Genomic DNA, 16075 nt, shown 5'->3' on the forward strand with positions numbered 1-16075 from the left:
CCCTGTTTCTTCATCTCCCCCAAATCTGACTCCACTCCGCTTCGCTCTTACCAAGTCTGTGGAGCACCATCTCCACCAGGGATGTCTGAGAGCCATTGGTGACCGTGGAGACGCTGCCCTGGGCAAAGTGCTCAAGCGTTGCGCTTACATCGGTCTGGCTTCCAATGCAGATGCCACGGACAGTGAATTGGCCCCGGCGGTTGCTTCGGGCCAGCAGGGCCATCGGCCGGTCCACAAGAGATATCTGGGCATTGGCGAGAGCTGTGCCTTCCACACTCCGTACGGTGCCAAAGAGTGTGTGGTTAGGACAGGTACAGCTGCTGCAGTCCTTGTTGGGGAGGCCCACGTCACAGCTGAGCTGGCAAGCTAGGAACAAATCTAGATTCAGGAGGGCTGGATCACGGTTTTCTGCCAAACTAGGTGGGGGACATGTGCGTCCCCATGGGAGCAGCATCCCAGAACCACTCATGACCCAGCAAGAGAGGGCTGTGCTGGTTTCCCTATTCCATTCCTGCACAGTAATAAGCTCCCTCGTTAATCCATCCTTATCCAAACTAATGGATAATGCAGAGTAATGCACATGAGTAGTTCTCATCCTTCCTTGTTTCAGACATAGAGCATTTCTAGAACAGGCTACAATCCTGCAACTTTACTAGGGCTTTTTGCTCCTATTTTAAATGCAGGATCACGACGGGCTCCCTTTATTTATTTATTGCATTTATACCCCGCCTTTTTTCCTCTTGCAAGGAACCCAAGGTGGCTTATGTTATCCTCCTCCTCTCCATTTTATCCTCACAACAACAATCCTGTGAGGTAGGTTGGGCTGAGAGTCTGTGACTGGCCCAAAGTGACCCAGTGAGCTTCCATGGCCAAGTGGGGACTAGAACCTGGATCTCCCAGCTCCCAGTCCAATACTCATAGAATCATAGAATAGTAGGGTTGGAAGGGGCCTATAAGACCATCGAGTCCACCCCTCTGCTCAATGCAGGAATCCAAGTCAGAGCATCCCTGACAGATGGCTCTCCAGCTTTATCTTGAATGCCTCCAGCATGGGAGAGCCCACTACCTCCCTAGGTAGTTGGTTCCATTCTCACCACTACACCAGACTGGCTCTTTATATATGTGCTTCCCTTCCCCATCCCCTTTCCCCCCTTATCTGCATTTTTTATATGTTTCATTATAAAGCCACTAGATGGTGCTGTGGTCTAGCTCCTTTTATTGTGCAACTTCCTCTTTTCAGGAGGGAACTCAACACACCGTAATTTAAGAGTTCATTATCTCCAATCTTAAAAAAAAGGGATAAAGGTCATTTAGTGCAGGAGATGCCCTGGAGGTTGATGACGTCATGTAAAGGACCCTCAGATCTCCGTGGATGACCAATCTCAGTTGCAGAATAAAAGCCCTGTGTGGAGAAGCCTGTATGCTCTGCACTCGTTTCACCCCCCCCCCTTACATCTGCCTTATCTAGGAGGATTCCCCAAATTAATTCAAGGATTGGAATGTGCCCAGTTGGCTGTAGCATTCAGTTACCAGAAGGAAGGAAGGAAGGAAGGAGTTGGTGTGAGGCTGCTGCTTCAGGCAGCAAAGGCCAGGGCAGTGGTGGGAAGCAGTGGTGACGTGGCTGTGCGTGTCCTGCATGCCCTCAGCTAGCTTGCCGCCCTCCGGTGCAGCGGAGGGTCCTGTCCCTTCATCAGTGCTGACGTAAAGCATCAACTGCCACTCTGTTTTGGACACAGACCGGGTGTGTGGGTGTGCACATGCCATCGAAGCCTTCACCTCAGGCAGCAAAATGTCTTGGGGCAGTGGTGGAATGGGGGAGGGAGGGAAGGAAGGAAGGAAGGAAGGAAGGAAGGAGACTGAAAGACCTGGGCATGTTCAGCCTTGAAAAGAGAAGACTGAGTGGAGACAGGATAACACTCAAGTCCTTGAAAGGTTGTCGCAGAGAGGAAGGCCAGGATCTCTTCTCCATCATCCCAGAGGGCAGGACACGGAATCATGGGCTCAAGTGACAGGAAGCCAGATTCCGGCTGAACATCAGGAAAAACATCCTGACTGTTGGAGCAAGACAATGGAACCCATGATCTGGGGAGGCGGTGGGCTCTCCCACACTGGAGGCCTTCAAGACGAGGCTGGACAGCCACCTGTCAGAGATGCTCTGACTTGGATGCCTGCACTGAGCACGGGGTTGGACTCGATGGTCTTATCGGCCCCTTCCAGCCCTACTATTCTATGATTCTATGATTGTGGAAGGAAGGAAGGAAGGAAGGAAGGAAGGGAGGGAGGGGAGATAGACAGATGGAGATCAGGAGAGTTAGGAAGGCCATATCTGAACAGATGCATGTAAACTGTGTGCAAGGAATAAATATGCAGATGTCCTGCCATGGGTGGTACCTCGGCAGGGTGGCTGGGAGCATTTCTGTGCCTCTGAGGGACGCCCCACACAACGCGAGAGCTTGGATTTCTGGCAGCTTCGGCGCCGCACTCGCTTCCCGCCGCTGCCGCAGGTTTTGGAGCAGGGACTCCATGCCCCCCAGGCACTCCACTTGGGTTCTATGGGAGAGAAGCCAGCAGAACCAATCTTGCCATTTATCTCCACAAAACAAGGCATAAAAAACCTTTTTTCTGAACTTGGTAAGCCTGTCGCTTTAACATTCGCAATCACCAAGCCCTTCTGCGCAATTCTATGCATGATTGATTGATTTAATTAATCGCCCATCTGGCTGGTCACCCAGCCACTCTGGGCAATGTACAATAATAAAAACTGTTTAAAACAATAAAATCCTACATTTAAAACATCACATTTCTAAAAATACTCAGAAGTACATGCCACTGTGTTCAGTGGGTCTTACTTCCAGGTAAATATACACAGGACTGTAGCCGTCATGTTCGACAGGAAGACTGCAAGCCTCCCGGGAGCACGATTCTGCTTCCAAGTAAGGCGCATCCCCCATCTACCACCCCCGGTGAGACTTGTTTGCAAGCAAAATCGCCGTTTGGCCACCATGGTGGCAAATCTGGTGGCAAGTTTGTTCTGGGTGCCTCTGGATGCTGCCGCGCACTGGCTTAAACAGAGAAATGCAACAATTAATTTATTCAATGGCTTGCAGAAAAACAAAGTCTAAGTGTTGAGTAAAATGAAAGCACAACACTCTATTCTGATGAATTATTCTGTTTCTATCGCTGCTGAGCTAAGATAGTTTCTTCCTCATATAATATCAGTCAATTGGTCAGTTGCAATCGTCTCCTGAGCTTTGGGCTGCCCTTTCTTAACAGGGGGGATGTCTGTCAGACTTTTCTGATAGACGGGGTGGGGTGGGGATCTTCATGACAATGGAATGAGAAGCATGTTGGAGTATTATCCAGATTTTCATGGACTCGGCATTGGCCCGTCAGGGACACACGAAGCAAGAAAAGCCAAGTGTACTGTACCTTGAAAATCTGCCTTTCACGGGTCACACAGCGCTTGAAAGCAACATACTTCCAGGTTGGGTGTGTGTGTGGGGGGGTAGAATTGAATGTTATCAACCTGGCAGAGGCTGCTCAACCAATAAGAGAGGCTTGTTTCCTGCCCCTGTCAGGGCTCCCCCCTGCTAATACATTATTATCCCCAACAGTATCTGAAGGCTCTCCATGACAGCACCCAACCCATGCAATTTCCCCCCATTCCAGCCAACAGTCAGGGACTTAGAACTCCCACCCCCTTTCTCCTTTTCCAGGGAGTAAATGCAGGGATCGAGCCGCTTCACCCATTGACAGTCTGCAACCTGTGTTGCCCAGTCATAAAACTCCAGTTGCACACTTCCAGGGAGTAAATACAGCAACCTAGGTGCTTCACCCTTTCTCAGCTTACAGCTGCAGTTGCCTGCTTCCCCCGCCCCCGCTTGAGAATCTGTAGCATCTTTTTCCCATTGAGAAAATCAGAACGGTGCTGTTTCAAGTACTAGCTATCTAGCGAGAGGAAGTGGCCAGGAACAGGAGTCTGCAACCTTGCTATTTCGCTGTACTGATAGGGTGATTCCATGAAAACTAAAGAATGCAGGAGAGGGAGGAGAGAAGGCGCCAGCAGAGGCAGCAGTAGAAAAGCAGCACCCATTGAGAAGATCAGGCTTGCTTCCCTCTGCAGCCCCCCTTTCCGTGCTCAGTGATATGCAAGGGGACAACCAGTTACTACCCCAACCTGGCACCCACACACACACAAAAAGTGATATGCAAGGAGACAGCCAGTTACTACCCCAACCCGAGAGCCAGTGGCTAGAATGTGGGATTGGAAGTTGGGAGGTTCGGGAGTCTCTAGTCCCCACTCGGCCATGGAAGCTCACCGGGTGACTTTGGGCCAGTCACTGCCTCTCAGCCCAACCTACCTCACAGGGTTGTTGTTGTGAGGATAAAACGGAGAGGAGGAGGATAATGTAAGCCGGCTTGGGTTCCTTGCAAGAGCAAAAAAGTTGGGATATAAATGTAATAAATAAATAAACCCCCATTCCACAAAACAGGGATGTGGCAGGAAAAAAACCAAAAGGGGCACCTCTGGTAATGCAACAGCAGAACACTCACACCCCTCCAACATATGTAAGAAGCTGCATTTAATTCTGGGACAAGGGACACGCTGTACTGGAAGGGGGTGGAAGCCAGCTTAAAGGGAAAATGTGGCATGGAACGCGTCTAAAAAAACCCAGGTTTCAGGCTAGAAACAACACCTTTGATGCAGTGGTCACAACGTCATGTGTCCCTAATGTCTGTAAGAAGGAGGTGAGCATCCAAAGTAGATCACAAAGAAGAGAAACGGGTCCTCAGGATGTGAACACACATTTATTACAGGAATCCCAACGCGTTTCGGCCGTTTTCTTATTTGGAGGCCTTCTTCAGAGGGTAGAGAAAAAAAGTCTGCAGAACTTTTTCACAGCAAAAGATTGTCTCCTGTGTCAATCCGTGCCACCCATCAGCTTCATGGGATGACCCCCTTGGGTTTTAGTATTTTGAGAGAGGGCGAAAAATGTCTCCCTATACACTTTCTCCACATTTCTACATCATTTTGTAGACCTCTCTCATGTCTCTCCGATCCTCCTTTTTGCAAGCTAAACGGTCCCAGCTGTTGTAACCTTCCCGCATAGGGGAGATGCTCCAGCCCCTTGATCATTTGAGTTGCCCTTTTCTGCACTTTTCCCAGCTCTACAAAAAAGCTGTAGGACTGACTCCTGAAGAATAAATGAATATGCCGTACAGACATGCTGAACCGAGACACAGCGGACAGGCGGGACGCTGTGCTCAGAAGCCTTGAATTATTCCGTCGACTTTTTATTTCTAGCGGCACACAATATTTTCCCTTCTTGCAGCACACTGTTTGGAAGTTATGGGTCCTGCCTCTGCTATTTCCATCATGAGCCTTGGGAAAACATACCCACACCCGGCTGCTGTTTTGGCCTGTTTTTAGTAAAAACATTGCAAAAGTGGCAGGGTGGTTCATATTCCCTTCTTTGCCCCATCAGAGAAACGGATCGGGTGTCTCTCCTTCTTAACAAGAATGTCCAAAGCCTGCCCAAAAATGGATTTGGCCCGAAATCTCATGTTGGCAGGGGTAACGTTCATTAAAAAATAGTTTGCCTATAAAAACAGGCCTTCTCTGGCCCTTTGGAGACCATAAGACCATTGCTGGGATTCCTTCGCAGTGAAGTACTGACCCCACTGGGGGTAGGGGGGCTATGTATCCGCTACTATTCCTGACCCCAAAATGTTCCTGATTTCATGCAGAAAAATTCCAGATGGAGGCCAGACCTCAGGGTATGGAAACACGTGGAGCAAAGACAGTTGCTGGAGAAAGAGAGGAGGGGGGGTATCTTTTAATAACGTGTGCTTGTTTGGGGGGTGGGATCATAAGTGAGTCAGCATTCCAAGAAAAATCTTACCTGTCAGTACTTCTCCATCTCTCTCACAGGTTGTTGGGAGCCCAAACTTCACAAATGAAAACAGGGACTTAAAAATAATAATTACATGTTCATCCTTCCATTCCTCCAAAGAGTTCAGGGTGGCATGCATGGTCCCCCCTCCCATTTAATTCTCACAGTAGTCCTGTGAGGTAGGTTAGGCCAAGAGAGCAAAAGATTGACTGGCATGGTGTGGTTCATGGCTGACTAGGGAGCTGAACCCCAATCTCCCTGCTCCGAGTCCAACACTCTGAAGCAAGAGTGCAGAATCTTTTTCTGTCAAAGGCCACATTCCCTTGGGGGTAATCTGACAGATTACCCTTTCGGGGGCTGCATGCCAGCAGGTGAGCAGGGCCAAATCTAGCGAGGGGCAGGCCAGAGACAAAGTCCACCACTTTTCTCTCTCTCCTTCATTCTGCCACTCCCTTCTCTCTCTTCCTCCCCATCCAGTGGGCTGTCAGGGCAGGGATAAATCACTCTTGCCAGAAGTCTGAACTGATCCCTTGCAGACAGCTTTTGAAATCAGGCCACAGGTTGCCCACCCCTAACCATTGTACCACACTGTTGGACTCCTTACAACAGGAATAAACAGGTGCCCTCCAGGCATTTTGGACTAAAACTCCCATATGTTCCACCCAACATGAAGAATGGTCAGGAATGGGTAGAGTTGTAGGCCAATTCATCTCGAAGCCATGAGTTTGCTTACCCCTGCTTAACAACAACCCAGTAAAGGAGATCAGAAGTGTGCAGGAGGGAGTTGGGCTACAATCAAAGGATATCCATGGGTGGGGTGGCTATCAAGAACCACAGTCCTAGAGTTTCTCCTACACCATCCACCCAACTATTTTGGGGGAGAGAGAGAGACGTTGATGTAAAGTGGCACAACAGCAAAGCGACAAGGAGGCTCTGCACCCACTGTGGATGCTGTCAGTCTGAAGGCAAAATGTAGAAGAAAGATTGAAAGACTAACAACAGAGTATTCAAAAAATATATTTCAAGCTAAACGTTTCGGCTTCTATCTAGAAGCCAAAACGTTTAGCTTAAAATTTATTTTTGAATACTCTGTTGTTAGTCTTTCTGTTGTTCATCTATCTGTCTGTCTGTCTGTCTGTCTGTCTGTCTAATCTATCTATCTCTATCACACACACACACACACACACACACATGTCTGCCTGTCTGCCTCTGTCTGTCTGTCTGTCTGTCTATCTATCTATCTATCTATCTATCTATCTATCTATCTATCTATTATTTAAATTATTACCCCTCCTGCCACAACTGCTGGCTGATGGTTTAGCTTCAAACTTTGGTTTGGCAGCCTGACTGGACGGGTTCCACACAGTTCCCACAGAGACACACTTATACGATCGCAATGTTCAACCTATGAATCACCACGGCCATGTACCTCTGGAGGTTCTCCGCCACTTTCTGTATGTTTGTTCTTGTGTTTGTCCTTTAAGTTAAAGAGATGCTTTATGAAAATTGTCCCACAGTCAGTTAGCAACCATTCAATACATAACGCGGCGGCTGCAGTGAGTGAAACAGCAGGACACTCATGTGCAAAGATTCACACACACTAGAAATAAGCTGTCTTCACTCCAGGGTGGCTGATTTACACAGGACCATTTGAAGGTGTCCTGTGTTTGAAGGGCTGTCCAGTCCAGGACTGGTTTAAAGACCAAATACCCTAAGAAGGGAGAGTAATAACAGGACTTAGCTCAGTGACAGAGTCCCTGCTTTGCATATGGAAGATCCCAGGTTCAACTCCAGCACCTCCAGGTTGGGCTAGGAAAAGATCCTGTCAGAAGCACCGGTGAGATGCTGCCCATCAGTGCTGACAATACTAGCTAGACTGACAAACTCAACCTGACTCTGTATAAGGCAGCTTCCTCTGTTCTGGCAGGGGAAATTGCCTGTAGAAGCATCTGGACAGAAGATGGAGCAGGCACACAGATCATTTGCTCATAGAGCTTTTCTACACAAGGCATTTATTGTATGTTCATCATTCCCTACTCATGGAACTGTGAGGCCCTCCAGTTTCGCTTCTGTCTGAAAACAGCACTGTTTGAAAACAGCAGTTTTCTGAGAACAGGGAAAATGGGGTATTATTCTGAAAGGGAAAGAAAAGTTGGTTTCCTATTTGTGTATTTGAGTGATTCACTATTGCACTGTGCCACCTAGAGGTTATGTAGCGGAAAAGCCGTAAAGGAAAAGCTCTTTGTGTAGAGCTTGGCTCTCAATTCTGTGATGGAATTGAAAGTAGATACAGTGATTGGAAGCCTCTTCTTCAAATACTGTTGGTGCATTACATGACAACAAGGCTGAGAGCTTTCTCTCTGGTGCCCCATCCCCACCCCAACTGTGGAACACCCTCCCGTTGAGGTGTGACTGGGTTGCCCAGGCATTTTAAGCTGGGTTATTAAACTGGTTAAGTGATCTGCCTAATTTTATGTATTCCCCACTTCTGTTTTATTGTATTTGTTCTTTAATTATTTATTTATTGCATTTATATCCCACCTTTTTTCCTCTTGCAAGGAACCCAAGATGGCTCACATTATCCTCCTCTTCTCCACTTTATCCTAACAACAACCGTGTGAGGTAGGCTGGACTGAGAGTCTGTGACAGGCCCAAAGTCACCCAGTGAGCTTCCATGGCCGAATGGGGACTACACCACTACACCACGCTGGCTCTCTTTTTATTACAGTTTATATACTGCCTTGGCATCGTAAGATGGATGGCAGAAGATTTCTTTTTTAAAATAAATAAAAAATATATAACTATAGACAATAAGAGTGTATTTCATACATGACAATGATTGGCAGCAGGTTCAAGACAGATACAAAAAAGAAATACTTTATTAGCAATCCGGAAGTCGTGGGCAAAGTGTGCCCCAAATTTCAGGTTCTGATCTAGGGTGGCCATGTGTCCTCTTTTACAGGGGAAAGTCTTCTCTCTGAAGGGCTGGAATGGGACCATCCTTTATTAGAAGGCATCCTCTGTTTGAGGGGCTACCTTTAAATCCAGTTTAAGGATAAAGAACCATAACAGCTCTTGCCCATAAATAGCACCTGGGTGAGACGTACTGTATCTTTGTTGCAATTATAATGATTATTTCTGCATTTGCACCTACATATATAAATTATGCAAATGTTATGCAAATCATCATTCTCTTTTGTCCTCTTTTTGGTGAGGCATTTCCTCTTATTGGCCATTCGGAAGTGGCCGCTCTATTCCAGTCTTGGTGAGCAAGTCCCAAGTGTATACATATATATTTTACCTTGAAAACGTATGATTTTACCTTGGCCTTCTTTTGATATGATTGCTGTTGTTGTTGTTGCTGGTTTTATTGACAGCTTTTATTGTTGCTTTTATTGCTATTTTATTGTGTTTCTGTTTTTATCCCTTTTAATATTTCAACTGTTTTTATGCATTTTATTGTAGCCATGAAATTAAAAGACGCTTGCTCCTTGGGAGGAAAGCTATGGCAAACCTGGACAGCATAGTAAGAAGCAGGGACATCACCTTGCCGACAAAGGTCCGTCTAATCAAAGCTATGGTTTTCCCAGTAGCAACGTATGGCTGTGAGAGCTGGACTATAAGGAAGGCTGAGCACCGAAGAATTGATGCTTTTGAACGGTGGTGTTGGAGAAGACTCTTACGAGTGCCCTGGACTGCGAGGAGGTCAAATCAGTCCATCCTAAAGGAAATCAACCCTGAGTGCTCATTGGAAGGACAGATACTGAAGCTGAAGCTCAAATATTTTGGCCACCTAATGCGAAGAGAAAACTCTCTGGAAAAGACCCTGATGCTGGGAAAGACTGAGGGCAAAAGGAGAAGGGGACGGCAGAGGATGAGATGGCTATATAGCATCACTGATGCAATGAATATGGACTTGAGTACGCGCCGGGAGAGAGCGCAGGACAGGAAGGCCTGGCGTGCTATGGTCCATGGGGTCACGAAGAGTCGGACACGACTGACTGAACAACAACAACAACAACAACAACAACAACAAGCCGCCTTGGGATGGCTTCTGCCCTGAAAGGAGGCCAAGAAATATTTTAAAACAAACGACCAAACAAACAAATATTCTCTCCTTACTCCACCATCAGGAAATAAGCACAACTATGAACCAGGAACATACCAAACAGCAGAGTGTGGGTTACCTTGGCAGGGTCTGGCACTGCAGGCCCGGCGTTCCATAGATTTCCCTGGGCATTTTGCCAGCTGCCCCAGTATGGGCACAGATCTATTCAAGCAGGTTCGATGCCTGCTCTGGATGCCGCTGACGCCGCATGCCGTCCGTGAACAGGTGCTCCAGGCTGCCCAGTCTGACCAGCCCAACCAGTCCACAGGATCTGTTGGAATGGGAACGGGGTGGGGGTGGGGAAATAAGGCAGAAAGGGATTCAGTGAGGGGAAGTGTGGCTAAAGGATGGTTGTAATGGCTTTGGTAACAAACGCTTTACTGGCAGGGACCTGCAACACTGGATGCTCAGTGCCTTACCCAGGGGTGCAGAACACTTGGGGTGGGGCAGACTGCCCCTCACCAGGCCCTCCATAGGCTGGATGATGTTGGAGGGTGTGCCTACTGATGTCATTGCCTCACCCTCACAGGGAAGCCAGGCGTTATGCTGAAGTCCCTGGCTTTGCAGGGCTCCCAGAAGCCCCACTGAAGCACAGCAACTTGGTTGCCCTCTAGAGGAGCCCCGGGATGTTCTGCGGGCCGGATCAGGGAGCCTGGTGGGATGGATTAGGCTTGGAAGTTGTGCACCCCTGCCCTAACAGGAGTGCTTCTGTCCAGTCAGTCTGATGAGCTCTTTTGTGCCCATGGCGGAGGAAGGTTTCAGGAAGCAAGGAAGGAGAAAAAAGAACCCCTTTCCTTTCCCCCTCCTAAAGATTTCTTGAAGAAGAGACGGTGTTTTAAAAAACGCATTTGAAAACACATTTTTAAACACACGGCATGCATGCATTTCCCCAGCCTCACCCACAGCTATGTTCCCCTCCAGAATATTATAATTTCTCCCTTCCATTTTCCCCCAGCTGACACCTTCGGTATTCCATATGTCCTGGAAGCCGCTGAACACATGAGTGTTGAGATATTTGGAGTGGTGGTGGTATTTTCTTTTGGTCTTTTAATTTACTAACTAATATACTTCCAGGTAACTGGGGAGTCTCCCAATTAGGCAGAATCAGCCACCTTGTTCCTGGGTGGCCACGTTTCACGACCAAACTGATAAGCTCTTGGGATCACCTGAGTTCAGCTTTTCATGTAACATTCATTACATCTGCAGCAAAACATTGAGGTATGGAGTACTCCTGTTGAATGATGCCTTCTTTCAGGATAATCTCTTCCATTTCTCTCCCAATCAGTTTTTCATTCTCCTCCCTCCCTCAACAAACACTCAGTATTCTGTGGCCACTCAGCATGCACAGTCTTCCCTGGGCTGTTTTGGGATGGGAGGGGGGTTGCCTCATTACGTTTTTCCCCCTAAATAATTTTTGTACATCTGCAAACCTCAGGGTTTCACTGAGCCTGCTTAGATGTTGTTTCATAGCGGCTCCGTTTTGGCTACCGTCCCATTGGCACTCACCACCTGAGTTCGCTTTTAGAGGGAGGGATGTTACCACATGTACAAGAATTAAAGTGAGCAAGCATGTATGCATGCTACTTGCTAGCTGAAAAAGACTATGGCTGCCTTTACCACGGGCTCCCAGACAGTGACCACGCGATTGCTAAGACGGGAAGCTTTTAATTTTCAAGGTTCCATAGAACACAAAGAAATAACGCCATCTAGTGGCTGTTTTAATAGCGTAACAATCTGACTTAGATAGAAAGTTCATTATTTCCAAATCTTTTTGAGATGGAACAAACAGGCAATACCTCGGGATGTGCCCTGGAGGTTTACGACGTCATGAAAAGGACCTGCAAACTTCCATGAGTGAGGAATCCCAATAGCAGGATAAAAGCTTTGTGGGAAGGAGCCCTCTATAGGCCAGATTTATTTACTGATTGTTTGGGGGCAAGTTGCTACAAGAGCAAGGAGCAATGCTGGTTGTTTTGCTCCCCACCTTTCTTGGTTTTCTTTTTTAGCTGCACACCAGCCTTTCCTAATGTGGCGCCCTCCTGATGTTTTGTACTACAACTCCCATCAGCCCTGGCCAACACATCCAATTGTCAGGGATAATGGGAGTTGTCATCCAAAACATCTGGAGGGCACCAGGTTGGAGGAGACTGTGGTACACCAGGGGGTCCCCAATATGTCCCCCGCAGGCACAAAGGCCCTCGCAGGAACCTCCAACAGCACCCGTGAAGCTCTCCACTCTGTCCCCTTCAAAAATATATTTTTAATTTAAAAAAAAACCTTGAAAAAATTATGGCGCTAAGTTGTCCTTCCTGATCCTGAACCTGGCACTGGTCAGCTGTTCAGAGGGCAGGAAGAGAAGGAGAGTTGCTTCCTGACTTCACCCAAACCTCTTCCATCCACACAGACCTTTCCCTTTTGCTCTTGCCCTCTCCCCCTCACTGTCCCTCTCCTCTCCCAGCATCTACCCTTGCTATTTCTCTCCACCCAACCCCTTTCATCACTATTTCTCTCCCTTTCCTGTCCCTAGCCTTCTTCTTTCTCTCCCTTCGTAACCCCTGGCCTTGCTCTTTCTCTCCCACTCACCTTTTTCTCTTGCTGTTTCTCTCCTCTCCTCTCCCAGCCTCTAGCCTCAGTGTTTCTCTCCCCCAACCCCTTTCCTCACTATTTCTCTCCCTTCCCCTTCCCTAGCCTTCTTCTTTCTCTCCCTTCATAGCCTCTGGCCTTGCTCTTTCTCTCCCACTCAGCCATTTATCTTACTGTTTCTCTCCCACTCACCCATTTATCTTACTGTTACTCCCAGCCTCTAGCATCATTGCTTCTCTCCCCCAACCTCCTTTCCCCATCCTTCGCCTCTTTCTCTCCATTCCTAGCCCCTAGCCTTACTCTTTATCTCCCATGCGCCCCTTTCTCTTGCTGTTTCTCTCCACCCAACCCTTTTCCTCACAATTTCTCTCCCTTCCCCATCCCTAGCCTTCTTCTTCTTCCCCACTCCTAGCCTTGCTCTTTCTCCCCCCTTCCCCTTTGCCTTGCTGTTTCCCCCTCCCTCCCAGCCTCTAGCCTCACTAGTTCTCCATCCTTCCACCTCTTTTGACTAGCCAGGCCCCCATGGCAGACATTCTGCGACTAGCCACATCCTTCATGGGAGTCATTTTGTGGTGGGGCCCACCGCTGTTTCTTAAATTCCCAAATGTGCTCGCAGATCCGAAAAGGTTGGGGATTGGTATACACCCTAAGCATATATACAGTTTTTGTGCTGGGCTCTGACCCCAGACCCAGAAGAAGTTGCTGTGCCCTATGCACTGAATCCACTAGAAACTGCTGCTCTCTTCCTGCAGATCTGACTTTATCCCCAGAGGCCATCCTGAACTCTTCCCCAGGCTCCCTCTTTCCCCACCACAGAATTGCACAGAATATCAACAGGGTTTCTCCTCCCACATTAACAGGTCTTCCCATTTGTCCACACAGCACCCCTCTTTAGGCTGGTTAGTCTGAAACAGTGTGACTGGCCCAGGCTAGAACTTCACTACTGCTTTATAGTGGTATTGAAGTGCAACGATAACCGTTGGGGCACATTCCACATTCAGTACACCGCTATTGCCGTGTTCTTTCCTGCTTTTTATTCCACATTATCCAAAATATCGCACCAAATGTCGCTGTGTGTCCTACAAGATATAAATGCACAAGAGGGATATAGCGTTACCGGGATGGGATCATAACGATATGACACAAGTTGTAGATCTGGCCCCAGTGCTGCCCTGTGAGCTTCATCGTCAAGCAGAGATCTGAGCAGACAGAAAGGCACCCTGTGACGTCCCTGCCTTCTCCCAGTGAGAATTCCGCTCCTCTAAGTCCTTTCTCACCTCCACCAGGAAGCACCTTCTCTCACACACACACCGGGTTTCACTGCCACCAGGACCTTTGAGGATCAGGCCCAACCCTTTGCTCAGTCCTCTATCTGCAAGGACACACAGACTTTACTTTTAACCTTGTACCGTTCCTTTTGTGCTGTCCCTTTACTTAGCCAAGAGCAGAAGACATAGGATTTATAAACAAAGAAAGCTTTAGTGATTACATTAATAAGTTGTTGAATAATAAACAGGTAACTCTTAATGGCTTTATCAGTGTATGTTCTCTCATAAACTGTTCTCTAGATCACACTCTCAATCACTTCATATTCCCACAGACCTTTCTCTCTGTCTCTGTCTCTGTCTGTCTCTCTCTCTCTCTCTCTCTCTCTCAGTTCTCAGTCCTAAAATCCTAAGGGTGCAATCCTGTGGGGATAGTTGGCCGCCTCTGGAAGCAATTGACTCTCTAATGCAGGGCGGGCGGAGTGCGGAGGGGATCTTCTCCATGCATTGGCTGCCCTGCATTTGCAGCTAGATGGCCGATTTCAGCTGTCAGGTATGTTGAGGGCGGGGGGGGGGGAGGCTGGAAGCATCATAATGGGGCTTCCTCTGTCCCCTCCCCCAGGAACACCCCGTTTTCGGCTGCTCAGTGCTGCCCTTACGAGCACAGAGCCAGGGACAGACCGTGCTGCTTATGGAGGCGGAGCAAGAGGGGGTGGGGAGTCAGTTTTCTGGGATCGCTGGCTCTGAGCTTGGTTCCCAGAAAACGAAAAATCCTACGGCCGTCTAGACGCTGTGTAGCGGCCATAGGACTGCACCCTAACCTTATAATATCCGTCTCTCTCCTATCTGACTCTCTCAACACAGAACACAGTTTTATATAGCACACACACATCACCCCCCCCTTCCCTCCCTCAGCCATCCATCACACATACGCCAAGGAATCCACTGTCCTCCTGGTCACTCATCTCTCTCATCCACAGAAATACTCACCCTAAAACACAGACATAGAACAGGAGTACATGACCGTAACCATAGACTCCTGACAGGAACACACAACTATCCTTACAGATTATGCATACAGAGATGTGTAACGTTACGTCACACACCCCAATGGTCCTTGCTCGGGAAACACAGCTCCTGGCAAATGTCCTCCTGGCTCATGGCCAAGGAGCCCCGTTAGGGGGAAAGGGGCAACTTTACAGAAGCCTACGTTCCCACACTCACCTGGAGGACAGAGGAACCGGACGTGGTAGTTGGAGCAGCTCTTGCCCCCAGGCTGCTCTTTGTTGAGGCAACGGAAGCCTTCCTGGGGACTGTGGCGCACCACCTCACCCACCTCCTCAGGCAGCTCCCATTCCGTGGTCCGAGCTTGGATGGCTGTCGGCTGGGCGCAGACGCGCTCCCGGTAGTAGAATCGGATGGCCTCCAGAGTCTCAAAATCCCCCTCACCCCCGGGGTGGTCCACATTAAACCACGAGGTCCATTCGCCTGCAAGTGAGATCCGAGCTTTAACAAGTCACCTGAAGCAGTGCTGAAGGCACACATGCCACTCTTGAGCCCAAGAACACGTCAGTCTTGAGCCCAAGTACGCATCACTCTTGAGCCCAAGAACTTGCCACTCTTGAGCCCAAGTAGACATCACTCTTGAGCCCAAGAACACATCAGTCTTGAGCCCAAGTAGACATCACTCTTGAGCCCAAGAACATGTCAGTCTTGAGCCCAAGAACACATCAGTCTTGAGCCCAAGTACACATCACTCTTGAGCCCAAGAACTTGCCACTCTTGAGCCCAAGTAGACATCACTCTTGAGCCCAAGAACACGTCACTCTTGAGCCCAAGAACACGTCACTCTTGAGCCCAAGTAGATGCCACACTTGAGCCCAGGAACACGTCAGTCTTGAGCCCAAGTAGATGCCACTCTTGAGCCCAGGAACAAGCCACTCTTGAGCCCAAGTAGGTGGCACTCTTGAGCCCAATAACACGTCAGGCTTGAGCCCAAGTGCGCATCACTTTTGAGCCCAAGAACTTGCCATACTTGAGCCCAAGAACACGTCACTCTTGAGCCCAAGTATGCATCACTCTGGAGCCCAAGAACACACCACTCTTGAGCCCAAGAACACGCCACTCTTGAGCCCAAGAACACGTCAGTCTTGAGCCCAAGTAGATGCCACTCTTGAGCCCAGGAACACGTCAGTCTTGAGCCCAAGTAGATGCCACTCTTGAGC

General features: G+C 48.5%; 1 protein-coding gene across 1 annotated transcript in view; it reads right to left on the reverse strand.

The window, feature by feature from the left end:
* LOC146333626 (cartilage intermediate layer protein 2-like) overlaps nucleotides 1-16075 on the reverse strand; it is a 35817-nt gene that overhangs the window by 9674 nt on the left and 10068 nt on the right. Inside the window, exons 3-6 of the mRNA XM_084826216.1 lie at nucleotides 15075-15338; nucleotides 10082-10273; nucleotides 2392-2550; nucleotides 52-366 (exon numbers count right to left, since the gene is read on the reverse strand). Coding sequence (XP_084682342.1) covers nucleotides 52-366; nucleotides 2392-2550; nucleotides 10082-10273; nucleotides 15075-15338 — 930 coding nt within the window. The remainder of the gene's footprint in view (nucleotides 1-51; nucleotides 367-2391; nucleotides 2551-10081; nucleotides 10274-15074; nucleotides 15339-16075) is intronic.

Source organism: Heloderma suspectum, chromosome Z (assembly GCF_057233095.1).
Source record: "Heloderma suspectum isolate Gila_16-S chromosome Z, 16-S_ref, whole genome shotgun sequence".
In the NCBI taxonomy this organism is placed as follows: domain Eukaryota; kingdom Metazoa; phylum Chordata; class Lepidosauria; order Squamata; family Helodermatidae; genus Heloderma; species Heloderma suspectum.